Genomic DNA, 26,638 nt, shown 5'->3' on the forward strand with positions numbered 1-26,638 from the left:
TCACCACACCTTTACAGCATCTGTGCTACTGTACTGTCAAACTTCAGAATTGTTGAAACATATACAACAAAAAATTAATGCATCTGAGTCATGCCACTCAAATGGGGTCTGTTAGACGCCAACATTTTAAGCGATGTGGACTAAACTTGCTTCTGGGGGCCCTCTGGGATTAAAGGTAAAGGTAAAGGGACCATTAGGTCCAGTCGTGACCGACTCTGGGGTTGCAGCACTCATCTCGCTTTATTGGCCGAGGGAGCCGGCATACAGCTTTTGGGTCATGTGGCCAGAATGACTAAGCTGCTTCTGGTGAACCAGAGGAGTGCATGGAAACGCCGTTTAGCTTCCCGCCGGAGCAGTACCTATTTGTCTACTTGCACTTTGACATGCTTTCGAACTGCTAGGTTGGCAGGAGCAGGGACCGAGCAATGGGAGCTCACCCCATCGCGGGGATTCAAACCGCCAACCTTCTGATCGGCAAGTCCTAGGCTCTGTGATTTAACCCACAGCGCCACCCGTGTCCCCCTCTGGGATTAGGGGCCCTGAAATGTAAGCTTCATTCGTTTCTTAATAGATCCATCCCTGTCTGGGGGACACAGACCGCCACCCCTCCATACCTAGAGCAGAGGGAGGGCTTGCAACGTATAAAGATCCTAGGATGCAGGGGTGAGATTCACAATTTCATTTCCCCCACCCCACTCCTCACTTTGGAATCACCATTAAGGGAATTGGACCTCCTGCGCCACAGAGGCATCAGGCAAATGGTGCCCTCACAGCCCCGCTGTTTGTTTGTTTGTTCCAACAATTTATTTGTTTATTTATTATGTTTCTGATTTATTCTATTTATTATTACACCCTTCCTCCGAAAGGAGCCCAGGCCAGCAAGCGATAAAACGTCTTTAAATAACAATCCCAAGACAGATACGGATCTCTGCTTAAAAGGCTCTGCATTGTAGCAGGGGGTGTGGAGGTCAATCTAGTCTCTGCAATTAGCTCTCTCCCCAAAGGGTGTCTGATTTCTGAATCTATCTTTTGGGAGAGTTCTCAAAGGGTGTGGGGTGGCCAGCCTGCACCTCAAAGAACTGACCACTAGGTGTCAGGCTTGCACTGCTAACTACCTCTCCTGCGGTGGAAAATTCACAACACAGAGAACTAAATAACCTGGTCTGGTGAATTAATAATTTCATTATGTTTGGGAACTCGTAGAATTGTGGAGCTGAAGGTGTGGAGCAGGAATGCTTTCTTTCTTTGTTTTCCTTTTCCCTTCTTTCCTCCTCTGTTCCTTTTTAGGTTCGATTTTAGAAATGTTTCTTTTATTTCGGTGCATTATTTTAAAAAAAGAGAATTTGCATTGGGTTTGAACTTTTGTATATCTTTGGATAAGTATCAATAAATAAAAAATAAAAAGAAGAGCATGGAGTCTTTAGGATATCTGGTTTTATTTACAGCCTGTTCATAGGACAGAGGGGTTCACTGCCTTGACATTCCAATAGACCTTGCCTCCCCATTAGGTTTTTGGAGAACCTAAAAAGTAGAGACATCACCTTGCCAACAAAGGTCCGTATAGTAAAAGCTATGGTTTTCCCAGTAGTGATGTATGGAAGTGAGAGCTGGACCATAAAGATGGCTGATCGCCGAAGAATTGATGTTTTTGAATTATGGTGCTGGAGGAGACTCTTGAGAGTCCCATGGACTGCAAGAAGATCAAACCTATCCATTCTTAAGGAAATCAGCCCTGAGTGCTCACTGGAAGGACAGATTGTGAAGCTGAGGCTCCAGTACTTTGGCCACCTCGTGAGAAGAGAAGACTCCCTGGGAAAGACCCTGATGTTGGGAAAGATGGAGGGCACAAGGAGAAGGGGACGTCAGAGGATGAGATGGTTTGACAGTGTTCTCGAAGCTACCAGCATGAGTTTGACCAAACTGCGGGAGGCAGTGGAAGACAGGAGTGCCTGGTGTGCTCTGGTCCATGGGGCACGAAGAGTCGGACACGACTAAACGACTAAACAACAACAAGTCACAGCTCAAGATCTAGCACAGAGCAAGACAAGCCTCTGTATTCTCCAGCTTCCAACACCAGCAAAATCTCACAAACCAAAACTTGCTTCCCTGGCATATTGCTCTGTGTGAGCTGGGGAAAGGCCTTTAGAAAGTGTCTCAAAAACCCTGCGACATTTCAGGGGAAACACTTCTGCGGTGGCGGTGGTTTTGAGAATGATGAGTCTGCTTCTCTCAAAGAAAATGTGTGTTTGAGCCAGATGGTTTGGGGGAGGAAAGAAATCCAGGATGCAAAGATGAACCTGGAAGGGAGGAGATTTTATTTTTATTTTTGCCAAGGAACTCACAGCGCAAATAATAAATGTCTGCTCAAGCATCCCGAGCGAAAGGGATCAAACTGAAATATTGTGAGCCCTCTGGGGCAAGTCCTCCCACCCCAGCCTATGATTTGGGGGTAAGGGTGGGGTTCCCCTCAAACTGCAGCACTTGGCAGAGGACAGCTAGAGTCAGCATTCCTCAAATCAGATGCATAGTTTTGCAGCTGGAAGCAAAACCTGATAGCCATTTCTAGAGCTTGCTTGTGGGCTTCCAAAGGGAAATTGCAAAGAATATCCAAAAGCACAGACTGTGGAATTAATGGACCAGGATACCACAGCTCTAATGGGGTAAAGAACTTCCTAGAAATAAAAGTGTTTTGTGTCAGATTTGCGGCTTGGCTCATGCACCCGAGTCATCTAGATCTCAATCTCTCTCCCTTTTCGTTTTTCAGGAACTTTTCAAGGCACCTCTTCAAGCCCGCACTGCAAGACTCTTTACAGAAGGGCAATGGTCAAGCTTGAAATCAGAGAAGCGTTTGCAAAGTTTGGGTATGACTGTTCTGGCAGTGTTGATTTGTGGTTGCACTTTCTGCTATGGGCCCTATTTGGCTGGAGATGCATCTTGCTTGCCACCAGGGAGAGATCTGTGTCGCAGCCGGCACCCGTGGCATAGCGTGGTGGGGGGCACAGGGGAAGTTGCCCCAGGTGCAAATTTGTTAGGGGGCTCAAAAGTTCGGCACTGGGTGCACTTTCGTTACCGGGCTCTGTTAAAAACAGCTTCTCTGTTACAACCAGGAAGTGACCTCTCCAGACAACGGAACGACTCTTCTTTGCCCTGGGCACCGGCAACCTACGCTACACTACTGGTTGGCACTGTGGGAGCACCATTTGACACGAACAAGGTTTACTGCTGATTGCCTGGTGACAGTGAAGTCCATCTGATGCCAGTGGCATGACCATGGGTGTCTCCAGGACACTTGGTGTTTTGCCTTGGGAGAGAAGAATGTTTTTGTGATGCAGAGCCTGTGATACGAGTACAGCTCAAGTAGCCTTTGCCCATTCCCATTCATTCTGCAAATACCAAAGTGGCCTGTACAGTTGTGTGATTACAGTCTCCAACTCTGGCTTTTTGTCACTAAACCCCAACTTTTGCTTGTGACCAGGGCCAGATTTAGGTTTGATGAGGCCCTAAGCTACTGAAGCTAATGGGGCCCTTTATATGTCCAGCTGTCCTTTGTCAACAACAAATTGACGCTGGTTTTTGGGTTGAATATATGCTATATGGTAATTTGTGGACCTAATAAGTATCTAAAGCCTTTTGCACATAACAAAACATGCAATTTTTTTCCTTTATTTTTTTTGGGGGGTGCCCCAAAAGAGTGGGGCCCTAAGCTATAGCTTGTTTAAAGGTAAAGGTACCCCTGCCCGTACGGGCCAGTCTTGACAGACTCTAGGGTTGTGCGCCCATCTCACTCAAGAGGCCGGGGGCCAGCGCTGTCCGGAGACACTTCCAGGTCACGTGGCCAGCGTGACATCGCTGCTCTGGCGAGCCAGAGCCGCACACGAAACGCCGTTTACCTTCCTGCTAGTAAGCAGTCCCTATTTATCTACTTGCACCCGGGAGTGCTTTCGAACTGCTAGGTTGGCAGGCGCTGGGACCGAACAACGGGAGCGCACTCCGCCGCGGGGATTCGAACCGCCGACCTTTCGATCGGCAAGCCCTAGGCGCTGAGGCTTTTACCCACAGTGCCATCCACGTCCCTTGTTTAGCTTATATGTAAATCCGGCACTGCTTGTCACAGTCTTTGATGGTGGGTGGGAAGCATAATTTTCTTAGACCATGCATGAATGTCATACCAGGAACCATCTAAGAAGGACTATATTCCTCCTTCGTTTTCATAAAGGAGGAAATGCCTTTTCCTTGCCATCTATAGTTTTAATAAGGGTTAACATTAAAATAATTTAATCAATTATTTATTTATTTTAAGTATCATGCCCAAATAATCACTGGTGCCTTTTTCACTAGTTTAAAAGGTTTTATTTTAATTCACACATCTAGGCAATTCAAGGCAGAAGCCCTACTAAACAGCAAATCAGATTTGGCTTTTTGATTATGTCACTGGGGAGCAAATGAAGGCTACTGCAAGTGAGAACGAGTGAGGGCAACGTAAATGAACGAAAACACCAGCATTCATAAAAATGCACACATCCAAATAGCCATGGGGAGGGGGAGTACCATTGTAAGACTCTTGAAACTGTTCACAAGAAGAAAAGTGAGTAGGTTTGCCTCAGCCTTATTGATAATGTTCTTATCCCTTCTTTTTTAAAACAAAAACAAAAAACAAAACTTTATGAACTACATAAATATAGAGGCACCACCTGGTGAAAGCAGCTGGCAGGAAGACATTTTTTGTAGATATAGCAAAACTTGTGTTTTTGAGACCAACAAAAACAAAAACAAAAAACCTCACCACGTGAATGTCATTGAAGGACTCATGAAACAGATATAATATTAGGTTATTTTCACACCGACCTTCAACAAAAGCTGCAGCTTTTTCAGCATTCCAAAGGGCTCAGAAACCTTTGAAAAGCTGCTTCCCAAGCACTGTAGGCTCAAGGATATAAATCAAAGCCCAAATCCTGTCTGTTGCTCAGCTGATGCATAGCGCCAGCTGTATAATAGGTGCTGTGCAGAGCGCTGAAATGGTATGGTCCTTGCCTAGGCAGCTTATAAATACTGAATATGGAAAAGGAGGGGTGGGAGTGAAGGATTGGTGTGGCAGAGACCGGGCTGAGGGTGCACAAGGACTGGGGTGTTGCTTTCATCAATATTTGGAACGATGTGAAACAGAATCTGAATAATGTTGGTGCATCGCATGTGTGTGTGTGTGCCCACAATTGGCATAACTGCAAATCAGATTCCTCACTCAGAAGTGCAGCCCCCTCTCAGATCATTATGACCCAGATACAAAGCATTTGCCTGTACAGGGGTCTCTATTATACACACTTTTCTCCTGAAGACTCTTCCAAGCTGATCACAGAGAAACACGAGAGCTCGTGAGCTGCATCTTGCCAAAGATGAGGCACGAGAAGCCATTACATCCCTTCTACTTGGGCAGATCCAGTAGTAAGGATCTCTTAACCTGCTCTGTGTATAGAATACTTCTCCACGACCACACCATTCTTCTGTTTTCTGAAAATAATGCAGTTTGCAGCAACTCAGATGAAAGCACCGCCTTTTCTGCCTTGTATCTGCAAGGGTGGCAAATCACAGGTTAAAATTGCCAGTGTGGTGTAGTGGTTAAGAGCGGTGGACTTGTAATCTGGTGAACCGGGTTCGCTTCCCTGCTCCTCCACATGCAGCTGCTGGGTGCCCTTGGGCTAGTCACACTTCTCTGAAGTCTCTCAGCCCCACTCACCTCACAGAGTGTTTGTTGTGGGGGAGGAAGGGAAAGGAGATTGTTAGCCGCTTTGAGACTCCTTCGGGTAGTGAAAAAGCGGGATATCAAATCCAAACTCTTCTTCTTCTTCTTCTTCTTCTTCTATGGGGAAACATTTGCAACTCTGAAGTTTGTGGTGGACTTGCCCCAATGAGGCAGTGGCGAAGACTGAAGGTCCCCACCATCCCACCACTCTCTTAAGTTTCCTCCCTCCCGGGTGCCTTCCCCAGCAGCCTAAGGCTGCTTCATCTTTTCTCTCTTCGCTCTGTTCGCTTCATTCTTCTGGGTGTTCTGGAAGACCAGGAAGGAGGGGAGCTGCTTTCAGCAGGAGGGGAAGACTCCCTGGAGCAGCCAGTCTCCACTTTGCTTCTTGACACACACACCCCTCCAGCCTCTGGTTCTGCCTCTGGTTCTGAACTGCTCTCTGCCACAGACCTACCCTGCTCACTAAAGCCTGTTGCCTCTTCAGATTCTGACACCTCTCCCTCCGCCCACTCAGTGTCGTCCCACCACCAATCCCCTGGCTCTGAGCCTTCTTCCTTTGGGGGTTCCCTTTGGGGTTCTCCACCTGCTGCCTCCCACCACCCTTCTGCATCCAGCCAGTCCAGAATACAGCTTCTCCCCACCCCACCCCATGCACTCGCTTGCCTTCTTACTTACAACCAGTCCAAGAGATGGCACTGCCTGCCAGCTCCTTCCCACCTCAATCCCAGTCTTGTAGAACTCAGCAGAGAAGTGGACGAGGAGGATAGGGAGCAAATGAGGATTGGCTGGCTCTGCCTGTCATCTGCTCTGGCTCCCCCTACTGTTGGCCTCCCTGGCTTCTGCCCAATGGGCTCCAGACACCAATGAGCTAAATTGTTGGGCTGTTGGGGAGACAGCGTTGGTTTTGGGATGGTGCAGTCGGTTCCTCCACACATGGAGCCAAGTCAAGGGGGCACAAAACTGAGAAGATACCTAATTGAGAAGATCCATTTTGGAGCACCAAATTTTGGCCTTGCTCAAGGGGCCATATTACCAAATATTATTTTTTTAAAAAATCTGCCCCTGGGGGAGGCAGATGCTAGACAAAGCGAGGACAGAACAGAGCAGTGTGCTGCAGCCTGAGGGGAAGGAAGAGAAGAGAGAAATGGAAAGAGCCAGCCAGGTTTGTCAACCTACTGCCATCCAGATGTTTGGGGCAGCCACCCATCCTGTCAGCAATATACATGGAGGGGATGCATGGTGTTTGTGGAATGAAGTAACACAGGGGAGGAACCTGTCCAAAGGCACAGACCCCATTTCCAAGAGAGGACTTGTGCATACCACCTGACCTCTCATTTTCTACTTGTTTGTGTTCCCCACCCCCATTTTGCAAGATGCACAAGACATCTCAAGCTCTCTAAGCCTGTGACATTTCTGCAAAGATTGCTGCTTCCATGGTGATGAGGAGGCTGAGTCTGCTTCTTGCTAGCGAGAAATATCTGTTTTTGCCAAACATCTCAGGGGTTGTTAGCTAGAACAGGAAGATGAATCAGGAAGGGACAAGACTCTGGCAAAGGAATTTGCAGCGCAGAATTAAAAGCGTGCAATCTGGGGCTTGTCAAAATGTCTTGGAGAATGAAGGAGGGAAGAACAAAGCTGAAAGGGCAATGCACACACACTTACTTTGCAGGATCATTTCAACAATGAAGGGAAAAGCCTCCTGCTTTTGGCATCCTTCAGAGTTGGAGCCAGATTCTGGTGGTGCAAAACGCAAGGCCAGCCGTGTGCATCATCTTCGAAGCCTCAGTTCCTCCCCTCCTCCCTAGTGTGATCACTCTCCAGAAGGAAAGGGCTGTTTTTGCCAAACTTCTTATGCAGCAAGAAAGAAGGCCAGTGTCCTGGATGGAGAGAGAGATGAATCAGGGATGGGCAGGAATCTTTTTTCCAGGGAACTGAGGCCCCTTCTATCTTGAATTCCTGAAATTGCTGGAGGACCCAGAAAAGAAGAGTCCAAGGAAAAGAGAAGGGCTTGAATTCCTGTGGCTGTCAGAAGCATCTGTTTGCCACATGGCGACAGCCACCCACATCTGTCTCTCCTTATCTCTCTCTCTCTCCACCTCCAAATCTCTTTTTATCTATCATCTATCTATCTATCTATCTATCTATATATATACACACATTTTATTAACTTTTTAACATATTATTTCCAACATTCATACAACATACGCCTCCTCCCATACAATATTTTTGGACTTCCATCAATGCCTCTGGTGATTTTCCATTATTTATCACATATTATGCATTTCTTAATTTCATATTACCTTTAATATCCTTAACTAATAATTCTCCTCATTGTCTTTTTTGCAATATTTCAGATAATTCACCTTACAAAACTTCTTGCAAACCTACTAGCGTAATCTGTTCATCACAATTACTTTTCAAATAGTCTGTAAATTTACTCCAATCTTCTGAGAATCTCTGGTCCCGCAGGTTTCGAATTCTTCCTGTTAATTTATCTAATTCTGCATAGTCCATCAATTTCATCCTACATTCTTCTTTTGTCAGTAGTTCTTCTTGCTGCCATTTTTTGTGCCAATAATATTCTTGCTGCCGTCATTGCATATAAAAACAACTTACAGTCCTTTCTGTTTACATCATCTCCTACAATGCCAAGTAAAAATGCTTCTGGTTTCTTAATAAATGTAAATGTCAACATCTTTTTCATCTCATTATAAATCATTTCCCAGAAGTTTTTCACTTTTTTACATTCCCACCACATGTGATAAAATGTTCCTTTTCTTTACATTTCCAACATTTGTTACTAAATTTATACATTTTAGCTAATTTCACAGGCGTAATATACCTCCTATACATCATTTTCATTACATTTTCTTTTAAGGCATTGCATGCAGTAAGTTTTAATCCATCTTTCCACAGTTTTCCCCAATCCTCTAACTGTATATTATACCCAAAGTCTTTGGCCCAATGTATCATAACCGACTTTACCTCCTCATCTTTCAAATGCAATTCAAGCAGGAGTTTATGCATTTTGGACAAAATTTTACATTTTTTACTCTCCCCCTCCAAATCTCATCACTCCATCCACCCACATCTTTCCTACTTTTGAAGTTCACCATGTTAAGATTCTAGGAACATCAGAAGAGCCCTCCTGGATCAAGCCAATGTCCCATCATTTCCACCTCCTGCTTCCCACAGTGGTGGACCATCAGATGGCTCCAAGGTGCTCCCAGGCAGGGCATGAAGGCAACAGCCTTCTGTTACTCATAAGAACACTGCAATAGCTTGGCTGCTGGGTCAGGCCAATGGTTCATCTCCTCCAGGAGCCTGTTCTCACATCAGCCAACCAGATGCCTCAGGGAGACGCTACAAGGCAGGCACAAGCACAACAGATCTCTCTCTCTCTCTCTCCACTTCTGACTCCAGGCAAACTGGCATTAAGAGGCATACTGTGCTGGTCCTGTTGGATAACCATGCGGTGAGGTCCGAGTCCAGTCCGAGGTCGAGGGTGCAGTATGGAGGCTGTCCATCAAAGCTGAAGCGGGGTCCAAGGCAGGGAATCGGGTGAGGTCAGGAACTCTGGCAGAAGAGCAAGACAGGGGGCAGGCAGGAACAGGCTACCAACAATGTTGCTCCCGCAAGCTGGGACTGGGGCTGGCTGGCTCTTATCTGCCCCGAGGCATATGGCGGCCCCGGTCCACAGGGGAGCACTCCTCCTGCGGGAACTTAGTTCCCTCCGCCTCCCTGCCCTGAGCCTCTACTGGAGGGTTACTGGACCCAGAGGCAACCTCAGCTTCCCCTAACAGGGTTGAGAGTGGAGCACCTGCAGGCAATGGGTCCTCCATCATCTCAGGAGCCAGAGCAGACTCAGCTGATGCCTGCACCTGAGGATCCAGCACAGATGAGGACCCTTCAGGCTCAAGCCCCAGCTCCGGCTCAGCTGGTTCTGGAGGCGGGGAATCCTGTGCAGGCTGGGATTCCTCAGGTTCAGCCTCCAAGTCCGAATCCCAGGCCATCACACATACTGCCTGCAGCAGAGGAAGGAGAACAAAGCCCTTGTGGCCAGTAGCCATTGGTAGCCTCACACCTCTGCACAAGTGTCTATTTCTCTTTTAAAGCCATCCAAGTTAGTAGCCACCACTGCATTTTGTGGCAGTGAGTTCCATAGTTTAACTCTGCACTGCGTGAAGAAGTACTTTCTTTTGCCAGTTTTGAATCTTCCAGTGTTCAGCTTCATTGGATGTGTCCCCAAGTTCTAGTATTATGAGAGAAAAGGGAGAGAAAGAAATCTCTGCCCACTTTATTTATTTCCCACCATTCCTCCAAAGAGCTCACAACAACCCTACGAGGTAGGTTAGGCTGAGGGAGACTGTGGCTGGCCCAAAAATCTGACCCAGTGAGTTTCATGGCTGAGAAGGGATTCAAACCCTGGTCTCCCAGATCCTAGCCTGACCCCCTAACCACTACACCACACTGGCTCCACATTACTCCACACCATGCATGGTTTTGTAACGCTCAATCACACACCCCTCTCCTTTCCTTCTCTCTGTTGCTGTTTGTGAGCGGCCCAGCTGGCTCTCCCTCCACCAAATGCCTGGCTCTTCTGCCACTTTGCTCTTTGGCACTACCAACATCCACATTAGGAAGCCGCCCTTTCCATTTACTGTGTCCAGTTCTGGGCACCACAGTTCAAGAAGGACACTGACAAACTGGAACGTGTCCAGAGGAGGGCAACCAAAATGGTCAAAGGCCTGGAAACGATGCCTTATGAGGAACGGCTAAGGGAGCTGGGCAAGTTTAGCCTGGAGAAGAGCAGGTTAAGGGGTGATATGATAGCCATGTTCAAATATATAAAAGGATGTCACATAGAGGAGGGAGAAAGGTTGTTTTCTGCTGCTCCAGAGAAGCGGACATGGAGCAATGGATCCAAACTACAAGAAAGAAGATTCCACCTAAACATTAGGAAGAACTTCCTGACAGTAAGAGCTGTTTGACAGTGGAATTTGCTGCCAAGGAGTGTGGTGGAGTCTCCTTCTTTGGAGGTCTTTAAGCAGAGGCTTGACAACCATATGTCAGGAGTGCTCTGATGGTGTTTTCTGCTTGGCAGGGGGTTGGACTCGAGGGCCCTTGTGGTCTCTTCCAACTCTATGATTCTATGATTTCCATGAGTGTTGCAGTAGCAGGATAAATGCAAGAGCCTTTTCAATAATAAATGTATCTCTGGCAAACTGCATCCCCCACTTCCTTATAGCTATGCCTGTAGCAAATGAGTTCTCTGTGGAGTAGGACTCTAATCTGTTTCTATGGCTTTCTAGAATTTCCAGAACAGATGGGACACTGGGAGGCAGCTCAGTCGTCCGGCATTTGCTGCATCATCCTCACTGCTCAGTCCATGTCCTGTAACGGGAAATAGGGTTGTGTCATGGGGGGGAATTCTTGCTGTACAGAGAGGGGGATCCATTTATGGATCTCTCAGTACAGTCGCCTAGTTCCCAATGCCTCAAGCGGTCCAATCTCCTGTTCCCTCCTCCCCAATTCACGTACTCATTGCTCCCATTTCAAAACATCTGTTCTGGGCTCTTGCCTACTTCACTGGTTTTCATTTAGCAATGCTAAAGCAACACTATGTAATATTGCCCTGTTAAATTGCCATTTTAGGATTCCTGGTGTGCCTTTGTTGTTGTTTAGTTGTTTAGTTGTGTCCGACTCTTCGTGACCCCATGGACCAGAGCACGCCAGGCACTCCTGTCTTCCACTGCCTCCCGCAGTTTGGTAGCTTCGAGAACGCTGTCCAACCATCTCGTCCTCTGTCGTCCCCTTCTCCTTGTGCCCTCCATCTTTCCCAACATCAGGGTCTTTCCCAGGGAGTCTTCTCTTCTCATGAGGTGGCCAAAGTACTAGAGCCTCAGCTTCAGGATCTGTCCTTCCAGTGAGCACTCAGGGCTGATTTCCTTAAGAATGGATAGGTTTGATCTTCTTGCAGTCCATGGGACTCTCAAGAGTCTCCTCCAGCACCATAATTCAAAAGCATCAATTCTTCGGCAATCAGCCTTCTTCATGGTCCAGTGTGCCTTTATACTAGTATAAATCAAAAGGGACTATTTGAAAGTGGGTCCTATGACACAGGTTTGCAGACTCTCCCTGTGTCCCTATTTTCCAGGGACAGCCCTGAATTTACAAGAAGCCGTATCGGTTTCAGATTTGATCCCAGAATGTCCCGCTTTTCCTTAGGACGTCCCTATTTTCATCGGAGAAATGTTGGAGGCTATGGCTGGGGGTCAGAGGTGGGTGCTGGGTCTCAAACAGCTGAAAATCTTCATGATGGCACACAGCAGTTCTTTGCTGTTTCCGGCAGAGGTCTGAGCCCCACCCCACCCCAAACTCCTTGTTGATGTCTCGTATGAGTTGTTGCACATCTAATTTGGTGCTCATCCACAGAAATGTGCCAATGCTATGGTTGCCAACTTTTCAAACGGCCCCCACGGCTGTGCCTTTCACAGGAGTTTTGATTTTCAAATGTTAGCAGGGTTATCTGCACCCCTTTTGAGATCTGTGGACCAGGTTTCTCTTGAAGGAACAGAGAGCAGAGCTGTTTGTGTCTTTTTCTTCCAGTTAGCAGGCCTGACTGAGCTTGGTTGGCAGGTGCCGGCAATGTATGCTGACTCAGTCCTTAAGCTTTCCCAGAGACACACACAGAACTGGAAAGCACCATACGGTCTCCTTTCGAACCACTTCTGCAGATTTGCAGAAACAGCCAGACTCATTGTGCTTAACTAACACACAGCTTCCAGGAAAAGACTCGCATCAGTTGAGGAATTCAATAAGGTTTTATTGGAATTCTAAGGTTTTATTGTGTGCAGACAAGATTCCTTTTTTGGTCTTTGACATGATTTTCTTTGACAATAAGCTGTGGGAAACAGTCTACAAAGGTTCACAAAACAAGACTAGGACAATGAGCAGTGTTGGGCTCTGGCTCCCCCCTCCCCCTTGCCAGATTTCCAATCCTCAGCTGATGAATTGCAGTTACAAACCAAGTCTGGCTGGGCAACAGATTGTTATGGAGAAGCTAGTAAAAGGTAAAGGGACCCCTGACCATTAGGTCCAGTCGTGGCCGACTCTGGGGTTGCGGCACTCATCTCGCTTTACTGGCCGAGGGAGCCGGCGTACAGCTTCCAGGTCATGTGGCCAGCATGACTAAGCCACTTCTGGCAAACCAGAGCAGCACACAGAAACGCTGTTTACCTTCCCGCCATAGCAGTACCTATTTATCTATTTGCACTTTGACATGCTTTCGAACTGCTAGGTTGGCAGGAGCAGGGACCGAGAAACGGGAGCTCACCCCATCGCGGGGATTCGAACTGCCGACCTTCTGATTGGCAAGTCCTAGTCTCTGTGGTTTAACCCACAGTGCCACCCGCGTCCCTCCCACGGAGAAGCTACCTGAGCAGTAATATTGGGGAGACAAGCCAAAGGCATCAGCTTGGGTCCTTGAGAGGGTCAAGGGTGATGGAGCAGGCCTTAGCCTAGCACAATGGTGGGGGCTGATGAGGGATGGGCACTGGCTGGGCCTGGTAAGCGCTGAGGAAGGCAGGACGGGGCACCAGGTTGGTGAGATAAAGGTAGGAGATACATAGAATCATAGAATCATAGAGTTGGAAGAGACCACAAGGGCCATCGAGTCCAACCCCCTGCCAAGCAGGAAACACCATCAGAGCACTCCTGACATATGGTTGTCAAGCCTCTGCTTAAAGACCTCCAAAGAAGGAGACTCCACCACACGCCTTGGCAGCAAATTCCACTGTGGAACAGCTCTTACTGTCAGGAAGTTCTTCCTAATGTTTTTTTTATGTTTTTTAAATACGGGTTGCCCCATAACCACCCATGGAATCTGCATTTGTGCAGATCAGCCTAACGTCTTCTGGGAAGCCCTCAAGTAGAACCTGAGCCCACCAACCAACCTGAGCCCTCTCCCCAACTGCGAGTCCCTAAAACTGAGGCACACCTGAGAGATGCAGACCAGCCACCACGACTGTCACTTCCGCCTCTCCTTCCCGGCCGTGTACCACGTGGCGTGGGAGGGGGCTCCAGAAGCTGCTGAAGGCGCTCGCCCCACCCCTGCAGAGAAGTCCGCTTTGTACCGCAGGGGGTGGGGCTGCGTGGGCGGGGCGTGTCCCGGAGCCCCGCCCCTCCTCCCTGTCGCCTCGTGCAGCAGTCTCTCGCCTTGCCCCAGACTGCAGGAGCCAGAGACGCGCAGCATCCTCGCTCCGGACGCAGGTAACGGGGCTTGCTTCTCGTCGGAGGAGCCCATCTCCAGGGTGGGGCGGCTCCAGGAGGAGGGCAGGGAGGAAAGGGGGTTCGGCGGGAAGCGGGAGACCGCTGTCCCTTCTCCTGTTCATATTTTCTTGCCCCCACCCCCGGGAAATTTTGGAGACGTGAGGCCGCAGAACCGGAGGCGGAGGGTGGGGTGGGCGATGAAGAGAGGTGGAAGAAGATGGAGTAGGGAAGGAGGGATGGAGGAAAGGAGCGGTTAACCGCCCGGGGGAAATGAACGCACGAATAAAAAAAGACTGCATTCCTTTGCGCAAAGGTACAGGCACAGCGTTTACTCGTGAGCAAACGTGCCCAATATTGCTCTGTTAGGGAGAGACAGAGCCGAGGAAGAAAGAGATGAGCATGGAGGAGGAAAGAGGCGAGTGGAGGAGCCACGGAGGTGGAGGAGAATAGTTCTGGGATGCAGGCAAGGGCAGGGAAAGGGGGATGGAGATCTCGCTTGAAGCGGGGAGCGATGCCCTGCAAAGGAGCAGGATTTCCAGACGGACGTAGTCGACGGGTGGGACTCTTGCAGCAAAAACATCAAGGAGTCTCCTGTCACCTTAGAGTCTAACCCTTTTATTGCGCTTTTGTGGACCAGACTCCGCTTCCCCAGAGAAAAGGACGGCAAAGGGGGCAGGGTTGGGTCTCTTACGCTTTTGCTTCCTCTGCCTTAGTGACCCTCTCGGGTCCCCTCTGACGCAGCAGCAGCAGCCCCGGAGGGCGACACCGTTGGGCTCTGCCATCTTCCTCAGCACCCTAGAGCTTTTCTTGGTATTCTTATGAGGGTCTCCCTGTGGGAGGGGGCTGCCACCCAGCCCTTCCTCTTGCAGATTTGCCCGTTCTTCCGCCTTACAGACCCCACCGCCACATGCAGAAAGTGTTTGGAGGGAGGGGGAGAAATTCGTCGTCTGCCCAGAAATGCGTGTGGATGGAACGGATCCAGCATCCGATTTCCAAGACTGCCTACCGCGGGCATACTTGCTGTATCAGCGCCACATGGCTTCGGGGGGGGGGGAATTGCTGCAGTATCCCCCACAAGGTAGAGAGCCGTTGTCCTCGAACCAGTAACCTGATCTCCTTGGGTGGCGGACTCCAGCTGGGTGTCAGGAGCGCTGGGGTCACCGCGCCAAGGTCTAGGAACGTGGAAAACGCAGGTGCAGTCTGGGAAGGCTGAGTGCGGGACATGGCGGTGCCGCAGACCTTGTGCCAAGCGCTCTGCTGGCGATGCTTTTTCCGCAGCTGCCTGTTCTGCAAGGGCAGCACCTTAGCCAGCCCTGCAGCAGCAGCATGGTGGACTGCATTGCTAGTGCAGTCTAGACCGGTCCTTCCATTTCCTGTGGGGTAGGCGTTATTAAAGTGGGGGGCAAGGAAGCATCAGCACAGGCTGTTGTTGTTGTTCAGGCTGTGGCTTGCCAGATCTGCAGGCTGGCTGCAACTGACAGCAGTTTGGTCTGTCTCTTTAGCTGGTGACCAGGGAGGAACCTTCTCCAGGTCAGCGCAGCTCCTTTATAGGAACATACAGCAGTCTTTACAATGAGCCATAGGTCTATGTAGCTCAGTACTGCCCACACTAAATGACAGCAACTCTCAGGGGTTTCAGGCAGGAAATCCTGGAGAGCTGCTGCCAGTTGGTGTGGGATATACAGAGCTACATGGACCAATGATCTGGCTCAGTATCAGCCAGAACATTGGTCCGTCTAATTTAGTATCATCCATTCTGCAGGCAGAAAACCACGCATAGGATTAGTGTTTTGTCTACACTCACTTGCAGTGGATTTTCAGGTGGGACATTTCCAGCCCTGTTTGGAGATGCCAGGAAACTTTTGCGTGCAAAGAAAACGTTCTGCCACTCAGCTGCGCCACTTCCCCACAAACCCAGGACATCGCACAGCTCGAAAGAAATGGCCTAAACTAATTGCAGGGCTATGAATTCTCCTACTGTCTGCCTTGAAAGACTTTATTTGTTCCGAGTGTTCACTGGGCTGGTTCTGCATAAACAGTGCACTCGGGCTATGCCCAGTGGTGCTATTCTTACAACATGGGCGTAGCTGACCAATCACGGCGGTTCTGCCAAATTTTGTCCTCGCTCAAGGTGCCATATTACCGAAGTCTGCTCCATACGGAGCGTGCCTATTGATGTAGGGTGGGGAGAGGGAGGGAAGCAGCAAGGCAAAGGCAGGCTTGATATCAAATTAAGGCATGACCGTTAGGAAAAGGGGAGGAGTTGGGGTGTGCAGTAGATGGAAGCGGTTCGTAACAACAGATGCCCGTCTGACAAGCCCATGTCTGCCTCCTCCAAATTCCTATTTATCTTATTTAGTTATCCCACCATTCCTCCAAGGAACTCAAGGTGGCGTACATGCTTCTCTGCTTCCCCATTTTATCCGCACAACAACCCTGTGAGGTAGGCTAGGCTGAGAGACAACGATGAGCCCAAGGTCATACCCTGTAAGCTTCATGGCTTGGTGGGAATTTGATCCCAGGTCCTAGTTGGGCAGACTAACCAGAAATACCACACTGGCTCTTAAATATTCCTTCTCATCTCCCTCCTCTCCACCCTTCCTCTCTTACATCCCCTTTCAGGGACCTTGGGAAGCTACCTGATATTGAGTCCCACAATTTGTCCATCCAGCTCTGTATTATCTACGGGGACTGGCTCTCCAGGCTTTCAGGCAGAGCTGCCTCCCAGCTGTACCTGGAGAAGCAGGGATGGGACCTGAGACCTTCTGCATGCAGATTAGAGGCTCTGCTGCTCAACTATGAGCGTAGCTCAGTGGTGGAGCATCTGCTTTGCATGCAGAAGGACCCAGGTTCAATCCCCGGCATCTCCAAGGCTAGGAATGACCCTGTCTTTTAAACTCTGGAGAGCTGCTGCCAGTCAGTGTAAACAGTACTGAGCTAAATGGGTCCGCCTCAGTATAAGGCAGCATCCTATATACCCCCCCTTAGTAATTAGTTTTACTAATTAGCAACCCAGTGGGCCTGCTTTGAAAGGGGGGAGGTAGATGGTGCTCTTGGAGCAAGTTAAAACCTTCTGCATCCTTTTCTGATGTAAATCACACACACACACACCTTTTTATATCTGTATTTTTACTCCACAGAGCTAATAGCAGTGGTGGAGGGGTGGGGAGGAATTGGCAAAAGGTCACACAAAGGAAAGGGTTCAATTAAACCCCCTTCCCCACAGCAGACCTTCCTGGGTTTTCAGAACAGCCGCTCACATACACAGCCCAACTGCTAACTCATTAAAAAAAATAATGGGTTGTGTCCTAATCCTCACTCTCTAGCATCACATCTGCTTTGTGCCTGTGAGTCATCTTGTAATACATCTTCCCACCGCGGAAGTCAGCATGGGCAGCAGCTACTCAAAACAACAGAAGGGATAATTTTGGGGTATGGGGCAGGGGAGCCTCTGCAGCTACAGAGGGTGCAGGGGTCCCTTGCAAGCTGATGGGCCACATCGGCTCAATTTCAATTTATTTATTTGTTTGCTGCATTTATATCCCTCCTTCATCTTCCAAGGAACTCAAGGTAATGTGCATTGGTTCTCCTCTTCCCCATTTCATCCTCACAAAAACCCTGTGAGTTGGGTTAGGCTAAGAGAGGATGGCTGTCCCAAGGTTACCCAGTGGAGCTTCATGGCTGAGTGGGGATTCAAATGCAAAATCCTAAAAATACAGTGGTACCTCGTTCCGGAGGTCCATTCTTAACCTGAAACTGTTCTTAACCTGAAGCACCACTTTAGCTAATGGGGCCTCCCACTGATGCCGTGCCGCCGGAGCACAATTTCTGTTCTTATCCTGAAGCAAAGTTCTTAACCCGAGGTACTCTTTCTGGGTTAGCGGAGTCTGTAACCTGAAGCATCTATAACCCGAGATACCACTGTACAAAGTTAGCCCCTTGAGAAGGCTCTGGGTTGTGGAAGGGGCCGCTGTCACCCTCTGGATGTTACTGGTCTCCATCTGTCACAGAGGGCATGGCCAGTGATTAGGGGTGATGGGAGTTGTAGTTCGGGAACAGAAGTGGGGAACCTGAGGCCTGGCATAAGGCACCTTCCTGTGTTTTTGTTATGCAAAATGGCTTTAGCTCAGTGGGAGAGTGTCTGCTTTGCATGCTGAAGGTCCCAGGTTCAATCCCTCACACAGGCTTCTCCTGGTAGGGCTGGGAGAGGCCGCTGCCTGAAACCCCCATAATCGCAGACAATACTGAAATAAATGGACCAGTGCTCTGACTCGGTGGGAGGTAGCCTTTAGTGCTTAGTACTCTGGGTAAGTACTTAAGGGATGTGGGTGGTGCTGTGGGTTAAACCACAGAGCCTAGGGCTTGCCGATCAGAAGGTCGGTGGTTCGAATCCCCGTGACAGGGTGAGCTCCCGTTGCTCGGTCCCAGCTCCTGCCAACCTAGCAGTTTGAAAGCACGTCAAAGTGCAAGTAGATAAATAGGTACCGCTCTGGCGGGAAGGTAAATGGTGTTTCCGTGTGCTGCTCTGGTTCACCAGAAGTGGCTTAGTCATGCTGGCCACATGACCCGGAAGCTGTACGCCGGCTCCCTCAGCCAGTAAAGCGAGATGAGCGCCGCAACCCCAAAGTCGGTCACGACCGGACCTAATGGTCAGGGTCCCTTTACCTTTACCTTTACCTTACTCTGGGTAAAAAAAAGAAAGAAAGAAAATCAGAGTGGGAGACATCAGCACAGACCTTTTACAGAGAAAATGACCCCCGTTGCACTGCATATTCTCTCCTTGAGCTGCTGGCAATGCCTTCTGCCACTAGGGGTCCCCAGACTTTTGAGGGTTCCCAGGGAGGCATGTTTTGGCAGCGTGAGAAACTGCCATGGGCACTGTTGCCACGTGGGCTTGACAAATCACGAAGACCAAAACAAATGGGTCACCTAAATGGTGGCACACGGAAAACAAAGCAAAAAGGGAAAACACGTGTTCACACCCTGTCTCCCCCCGCTCTCCGGAAATGCACAATGCGCTCTCTAAAAAACAACAAAACATTAAAAGCCAGGCAAGCCACACAAACACACACACTCCAGCCTGCCTGAAACAGCAAAACCCCAAAACAGGCAACACCCAAAGGACCTTGTCTTGTATATCTGCCCCCCAAAGCTAAACTTCATGCAGGTATGAACAAGGAAACAAGTGAAATAAAAGTGTAGAAAGCAGCCTCCTTATCAGGTCCTTCTAGCCTAGCATTGTCTGCACTGACTAGCAGCTCTCCAGGATCTCCAACAGAGAAAGGCCTTCTGCACCACAGTAGCTACTCGATCCTCTTAACTGGAGTTGTGGCCGTTCAAGCCTGAGGCCTTGGTACAAGGCCTGTGTGCAGTGAGTCAAGACCTCCTTCTCTCCCCTTGCAGCAGAGACCAGGAAGGTGTAGAAGGAGGCAAAAGACCCCAAACCCTTTGATTGCCACAGCAAAAGGGCACAGGCTTGAAATAACTGCATGGCTTTCTGCTTCTTTGCCCTGCCTCTATTTCCCTCTCGCCGCTGTTGTTTGCCCCTGTGTCTTATTGTAAGCCCCTTGGGTTCAGGGACCTGTCAGACCTGTGCCTTCTAAAGCGACCCAGTTGTAAAGCTCAGGGAGGTTTGTTCAGGCATCCTGCTTTCAGTGCTGCAGGGAGGGGACAGCATGAAGCAGAGAGCCCTTGTGCATGTGCAGAGTGCCGCTCCTTGCTCACTCCAGTCCTGATGTATCTGGGATTATGAGGAACTGTCTTTCAGAGTGTGTAACTTTCTCAGAAAGGCCGGAGTCTCCAAAGAGTCTTTCTGAAGACAAAGCTGGGCAGGGGAGGGGTGTTTTTGAGGCCCAGACTGACTCCAGCTACAAAAGCTGAAGCTGCTGAAAAGACTCGTGGGCTGGGCTATCGTTTAGAGCTTTTTGTTACTGTTTTTGATCTCAATCTTTCAGTATCTTGATTTTTAGATCTTACCATTTGTGTGTAAATTTGGTTATCTACTTTTGGGTGTGTTTTGTTTATTGTTTATGAGTACTTTTGTTATGTTTGTAATTATGTAAATCACTTTGTGAGCCACCTTGAGCATAGTTTTAACTATGGAACGGGAGCATACAAATAAGATGATGATGATGATGATGTTGATGATGAAGAAGAAGAAAGCGAGTTGGGATGGGGGAAGAACCAAGCTTTTTTGCCATCTTCCTGAAACGAGAAGAACAGGCAGGGGCTAGGAGCCAAGTGACGATAGGTTTTTCAAAGCCAGATGAAAGACTGGAGTTGAAATCATTCTCCTTGCCAAAGGAGCAAGCCAACTGCTAGCAGCTGTGAAACCATTGATGGATCTGCCAATACTGATGCAATGAAATCTAAGTTTTATGTTTGTACAGCAGGCTGCACACCCCTCTCTAACCTGCATCCAGGCAAGCAAGAGGCGTGCTCAGAGTTCAAGGACAAATTCCAGCCAGGCAAAAGCATTCACAGATTATGTGGAACAAGGCCGGCAAGGGGTGTGGCCTGGAGAGGGGAGTGGCTAGTGAAGAGATGGAGCTTGAATCATAGAATCAAAGAATTGTAGAGTTGGAAGGGACCCTGGAGGCTCATCTAGACCAACTCCCTGCAGTGCAGGAATCTTTTGCCCAGCATGGGGCTCAAACGCATGAACCTGAGATTAAGTCTGATGCTCTAACGACTGAGCCACTCTGAAGAGAACCCCAAGGCTTGACAGACATCCTGAAGGGCCTCATTCAGCCCCTAGGTCTGAGGTTCCACTCCCCTCCCCTCCTCCTGCCATGCCAGAAGGGGCAATAATATCCCACTGAGAGACGCTTTTGATGGCTGCCCCACGACTAGAGGCTTCCTTCTTCTGGACGTTCTCCAAAGGCTGAGTAACCTCTAGGAACGTTGGGTCTGGGCTGGCAGAGAGAGAACGTATTTCTGAGTCAGTGTTCTTCCCTCTGTGGGCCAGAGGCAAGTGTGGAGCAGCCCAACCTGGGGTTTTCCTGGTTCCAAACTGTGTTGTGTTGGAGACTTGGGAGGAAAGGTGGAAAAGACTGAGGAGGATGAAGGATTTTCGCAAAGCCAACCGCATTGGACCAAAGGCTGCTGGGAGGCAGAACATGCACAGCAGCGATTCCCTATAGCAGGAGCAGGAAACCGTTTTGACCTCTGAGGCCACATAACATAACATAACATAACATAACATAACATAACATAACAACATAACATAACAACATAACATAACATAACATAACATAACATAACATAACATAACATAACATAACATAACATAACATGGGTGGGCAGGGCCAGAGGCAAAAGCAGATGGGGCAATGAATGCAAATTGTACTCGGTGAACACAGCAGGGCTTGCTTCTGAGCAGATACGCCTGAGATGGCACTGCTTTGCTCATGTGGTTTATTACTTAGGGGCGGTGAGAGAGGCTTCTAAGGCATCGTGCTGTCTGCTGGAGCCTAGCTGAAGAGGTTGATGGGAGTGGGGACACAGAAAAGCAGGCTGGAGGTTTCTGCTAAAGTGATTAATAAGTTCCTTGTTCCCATGTACCCCAGAAGTGTCTAGAAGAGGCTATCTATCTATCTATCTATCTAAAAGCACCTCTTTTGCCAAAAAGGCACACTCTCTCCATCTGCCTGTCTCGCTCTCTGCTTCATCACCCGTCTCCTTGGCGTCTTTCCCCACTGCAGGAGTCTTAGGATGACTCATCCCCAACTTAGCTCACCCAGCGCTGAGTCATGGTTTCCGCTGCAGGGGGAGAAGGGCCAGGTGGAAGGGAATCAAGGGCCTGAGGCAGGAATCAATGGGTGTGTGGCGTGTGTTGTCTAGGGAACTGCAGGCCCTCTCCCCCAAATCTAGCTCCTGCTTTCTAATAAGCTTCAGACCACGAGACCGGCTGTGTTCAGCCAGAATAATTTTTGACAATTCCCCTTTTGCCCTCCCAGTCCCATCTCTATATGATCGGGTGCCTTTTCTACTCCTAGATTCCTCCCACGCTCCACACCGTAGACCGAAAGGAAGATGAAGTCCACCATTGGTATTGCAGTCCTCGTGACAGGTAAAACTCATTGCCTTCTACTGATGTCAAGGGTGCCACTTCCTTACATGAAAAGTATTTTTTTTAAAAAAAATAATGCCTTGGTTCTCAAATGCCTTGGTACTCAAACAACTTGGAACCCAAACACTGCAAACCTGGAAGTAAGTGTTCTGGTTTGCGAACCTTTTTTGGAAGCCGAACATATTCCGTTTTGAGTGTTACGCTTCCATTTTGAGTGCCACGCTTCTGTTTCGAGTTTTACGCTGAGGTCTGCCTGTTTTTGCTGTTTATTTTGCATTTTTGCAGCTCTTTTTTGTTTTGTTTTTGTGACTGTGTGCAACCCAGTTCAGCTACTGATCGGTCGATTGATTGTGTGACTGCAGTACATCGTTTATTGCTTTCATTTTATGGATCAGTGGTCTCGTTAGATAGTAAAATTCATATTAAATTGCTGCTTTAGGGATTGTTTTTAAAAGTCTGGAATAGATTAATCCGTTTTGCATTACTTCCTATGGGAAAGAACGCCTTGGTTTTGGAACACTTTGGTTTTGGAACAGACCTCTGGAACGGATTACGTTTGAGAACCAAGGTACCACTGTAAATGAATCAAAACAATAGAAAACAGCCCCCCCCCAAAGGAGGTGGTGTCCTTGCAGTGACCCAGAAAGAGAGACCCGAAAGGTATGCTCCCCTTTGATGAGTTAATTAACCTAACTTGATGGATTAAAAATGCTCTTGTTGTATTAATTTCCCCTTCTAACTGATGAGGCTGCAGGGATTGCAGCTCAGCTCTGCAGATCATTGTTTCTCCCTGTGTTGGTGAAAACCTCTTGCCTTCCTCAGTGCTCCAAGTTGCTCGCTGCCAGAGGATTAGAAGCCTGACCGCTTGCATGAGTGACCAAAGCCTGCGCTTGGACTGTGCGTATGAAAAGAAGACTTCGAATGCCCTGAGCTACGACTTCCGCCTGAGCAGGGATGCCGGCGTGGGGGTTGTTGTTGCCAGCAACCAGAACGTCCCCAACGCCATGTACAAGAACCGGGCCAACGTCACTGTGTCCAACAACCTGGTGTGCCTTCACCTCGCGGGCTTCACCACCGCCGATGAGGGGACCTATGTGTGCAGGCTGAAGATTACCAACGACTATGAGGATAACCAGATGAAGAACATCTCAGTTTTCAAAGGTGAGGAGGCCTGGATGCGAGGCAGGAAAAGAACTCAGAGGAGCTGGTCTTGGTCCTGAAACGGGGTGGGTGGGAGAGAAATTCAATCTCGTTTCCATCTTAACAAGAAACTTCCCAATTCACAATTAGACCAGAACACAGCTAACCTTCAAAATTCACACTTCTCCACATTTTGCAGTGCTGTTCTTTAGCCGAATAATGTGCACAGAAATGGAAATCCTGGGGATAACATGCAAAAAAAGGCACCTATTTTAATGAAAACGAGACCAAAATTATTGTATTGTGGGAAGTTGCTGGCGAAAATGTGCATATTTGTCAAAATGGTGTAGCAGGAGAAATTCACGCTAAACTGCTGTCAAACTTTGATGAACTTTTCTTTTTTTAAGCGCAAATTGCTGCAGAATTGTGGAGAACTGATATTAAGGCTGGATATGAATGAGAAATTCGCAGAACCAAAAATGGATGGGTCTGTTCATCCATAAGGGTGGTGAAGTGTGAATGCAGGCAAAGATGTTTATTGGGTTAGATTTAAGACAGGAGGCAAAGTAACCCACCCAAATTCACAGGGGGTGGAAGGGAGGATAGAAATCAGGTAGGCATATTTTTGGTGATTTATTTTGGGTTCATGACTTTATTTGATTATCATCCTTATTAAGAATGGCACAATGAGTTAAAGTAAATAGAAAAAAATAAAAAGAATACATAAACAAACATTTTAAAAGGCAAAGGAAAACAACAGCAAGAATATGGCAAGGAAATATATTTATGGTTACGGAACTAATATGTATGTAAATGGATAAACTTATGGTTTCCCTCAAGTCTACCTTGACTCATGGGTCACTATGGTTTTGATAAATACTTTCCAAATATCATTAGATTTGTCCATACATCATCTTCGACCAAAAGCGATCCATTTGTGGGTTGCAAGAGTTGTCATGTCATCTATCTATGACTTTACTGAATGATTCTGATAGACTGATTGCCTTTCCCAAGGTGATTTCCCTTTTTTTAAAAAAAAATGCTTAAACAAGCAGACGGCATAAAAGAGAAGGTGGGGATCCCCAGGCCCAGTGTTTTCATCAGGAAAACGAATGCAAGCCTTTCCCCACGTCTGAATGCACCCTTTGTTTCTTGCAGACCGGCTGGAGAAATGCGCAGGAATCAGCCTCTTGATCCAAAACACCTCCTGGCTGCTGCTGCTGCTGCTCTCGTTGCCTCTCCTGCAAGCTGTGGATTTTGTGTCCCTGTAAAGAAGGAGAAGCGAGCAAAATGGGGAGAGGGAGGGAGGGAGGGAGGGAGGATGGGGAGAGCCGGCTCGGAGCGGACTTAAACCCAACAGAGCATCGTGGCCCTTTCCTTTTTTCATTGTTGTTCTTGTTCCAGAAAGAGGCAGCCGATAAGGAGGACGGTTTGACGCCAAACCCCGATTGTATCTCTTAGTATTATCTCTCTATATCTCTATATAGCCACATAGCTGATGAAAGTGACTGATTTGCGCTAAAAGCCAGTATCATGCCGCTACATTCAAGCAATGGGTCACCGGTGGGGACGGACAGGAAAAGGAAGTGGGGGATCCTCAGCGCCCCATCCGGAAATCAAGCATGGCAGAATTTATGTGCCACTGCCCTTTCTTTTTGTTTTGTCCCACCCCATGCCAACTTTGACTATTTCGGTTCCTCTCTTTTTTTGCCCACCTCCCCCAAATGTGCCCTGCTTTTTGAGGGTGCTGCTGGTCTTCTGCAGCTTTGTCTTAGAGACTCGAGGGAAGGAGGCAATGCCAGCGAGCCTCAGCATGCTTTTTAAATTTTAAACCAAAGAGGTGCGCAGCAAAAAGTAGAGGGGTCAGGCAGGTGGGGTTCAGCCCCATGTGGGCATAGAGCAGGGGTAGCCAACGGGATCTTGGACTCCAACTCCCATCAGCGCCCAGCCTGCGTGGCTGTTGACCAGGCATCATGGGAGTTGTGAGGGAGACAGCATGCATTGAGAGCCTGCATATTTCTTGCAAACCACTTATAGGTTTAAGTACAATCAGTGTAAACATTTCGTTAAATGAAATAAATTAACTTTTGGAGGAGGAGGACAGCCACACTGCCTACACGCAGAGTGCCCTTTCCCCTCTGAAGTCCACAGCGGTCCTTATTGCAGCGTGGCCTCCTTATCTGCTGGGAATCCTCCGCAAGAGAATGGGAAATCTCTTGCACCCAGGGTTAGGTTGCAAAAGGAATAGCAGAAGCTTGCAAATTCACTACCGGGGGTGGGCGCTGGCTGCTGAACGAAGGAGTCATAGCTTTAGTGGCATGGAAGTCATGTGTTTGTATGCAAAAGGTTCCAGATTCAATCCCTGCCAACCTGTCACTGAAAGCTGTTTACCAGGGAGCAGCAGTGAGGGAGAGAGTTGTATGCGGTGACTTTCATTGGTTTCTTTTCATGCATGGCTTGTGGGCTTCCCAGTGTGGGCAAGTGCAGAAAGTTGGGTGCTGAGCTCAGGTGCAACTGACCCAGCAGGGCTCTTCTTACATTTGGAAGAGCAGCGGGTGGGTGAGCTTCAAATTTGCTCTGCATAACAGGATCCTTGAATTGGCTGGGTTCCGTGAAGGAGAATTAAAATCAGCCCTAGCCCAAGCAACTGTTATGCTAACCCTGGTTGGTTTGTTTTTTAAGGAAGATTTTAAAATTATTGTTGTTGCATGGCACCCCAGTCTCCAAGTGATGTAAGATTCCGGTGGTTCCAGCTGCTTACCCAGGGTTCGTGGAAATGAGGCATGGCAGAGACTGTGTTGTCTTTAATATATATGGTTTATTTACACATATATACAACTTGAGCCTATGAAGGAGGAGGTCACAGCTTCAGCACCCGAAAAGGGTTATGTTTCTCCCATAGTCACAGCCTTGGGTTCAAACAGACATCAAATATTGCTTTCTAACATTGCTCTCCCTCTCTTTCTTCAACTTGCTGCTTTCCTTCTAGGACACATCTCTCCTCACCTCTCAACCCTAAACTCTGGCTTTATCTGTTGAGGGAGGGGGACCCACCCATTTGCAATCTAGCACAAGCCCTTAGGTCTTTTGTTCTCTTAATGGCCCATCACCCAGGAGGCTAGCCTGACTTGATTGGCTTTTGAACACTTGCTGAAACCAGAAATTAGACACTTCTAGCATTCCATTTAACACCCCAAGCCTTGGTTAAACACTTACTGGATCCAGGGATTAGAGTGATCTGGCACCCACAAACTCATAACACTACCCACCCCCAAAAATCAGACACCTGTCCACACATTTTCAACAAACAGCAAAATATCTCTCCCCTGCAGAAAATTCACAGACAAGTAAGCCAAGGCATTAGAACACACATCGCTAAAAACCGATGATAATAATACACAATGACACTTTTAACCCAA

The 26,638-nt window shown here is 48.3% G+C and overlaps 1 protein-coding gene across 1 annotated transcript; it reads left to right on the forward strand.

Annotated features, from left to right (window-relative positions):
* Window positions 1–13,881: 13,881 nt before the first annotated feature.
* On the forward strand, window positions 13,882–24,522 carry THY1 (Thy-1 cell surface antigen). The gene is made up of 4 exons (XM_053366694.1): window positions 13,882–14,008; window positions 22,006–22,079; window positions 22,902–23,240; window positions 24,378–24,522. Exons 2-4 carry the CDS (start codon window positions 22,043–22,045, stop codon window positions 24,488–24,490), a joined length of 489 nt encoding a protein of 162 aa, XP_053222669.1. The 5' UTR covers window positions 13,882–14,008; window positions 22,006–22,042; the 3' UTR covers window positions 24,491–24,522.
* Window positions 24,523–26,638: the final 2,116 nt, after the last annotated feature.

This window comes from Podarcis raffonei, chromosome 15 (assembly GCF_027172205.1).
Source record: "Podarcis raffonei isolate rPodRaf1 chromosome 15, rPodRaf1.pri, whole genome shotgun sequence".
Taxonomy (NCBI): domain Eukaryota; kingdom Metazoa; phylum Chordata; class Lepidosauria; order Squamata; family Lacertidae; genus Podarcis; species Podarcis raffonei.

What these genes read in the sequence shown, in the direction of transcription:
- THY1 (XM_053366694.1), top strand. Translation starts at nt 22,043, where the DNA reads ATGAAGTCCACCATTGGTATTGCAGTCCTCGTGACAG. An exon ending in TATTGCAGTCCTCGTGACAG is followed by an intron (nt 22,080 to 22,901) that starts GTAAAACTCATT and finishes TGCCTTCCTCAG; the next exon opens with TGCTCCAAGTTGCTCGCTGC. An exon ending in GAACATCTCAGTTTTCAAAG is followed by an intron (nt 23,241 to 24,377) that starts GTGAGGAGGCCT and finishes TGTTTCTTGCAG; the next exon opens with ACCGGCTGGAGAAATGCGCA.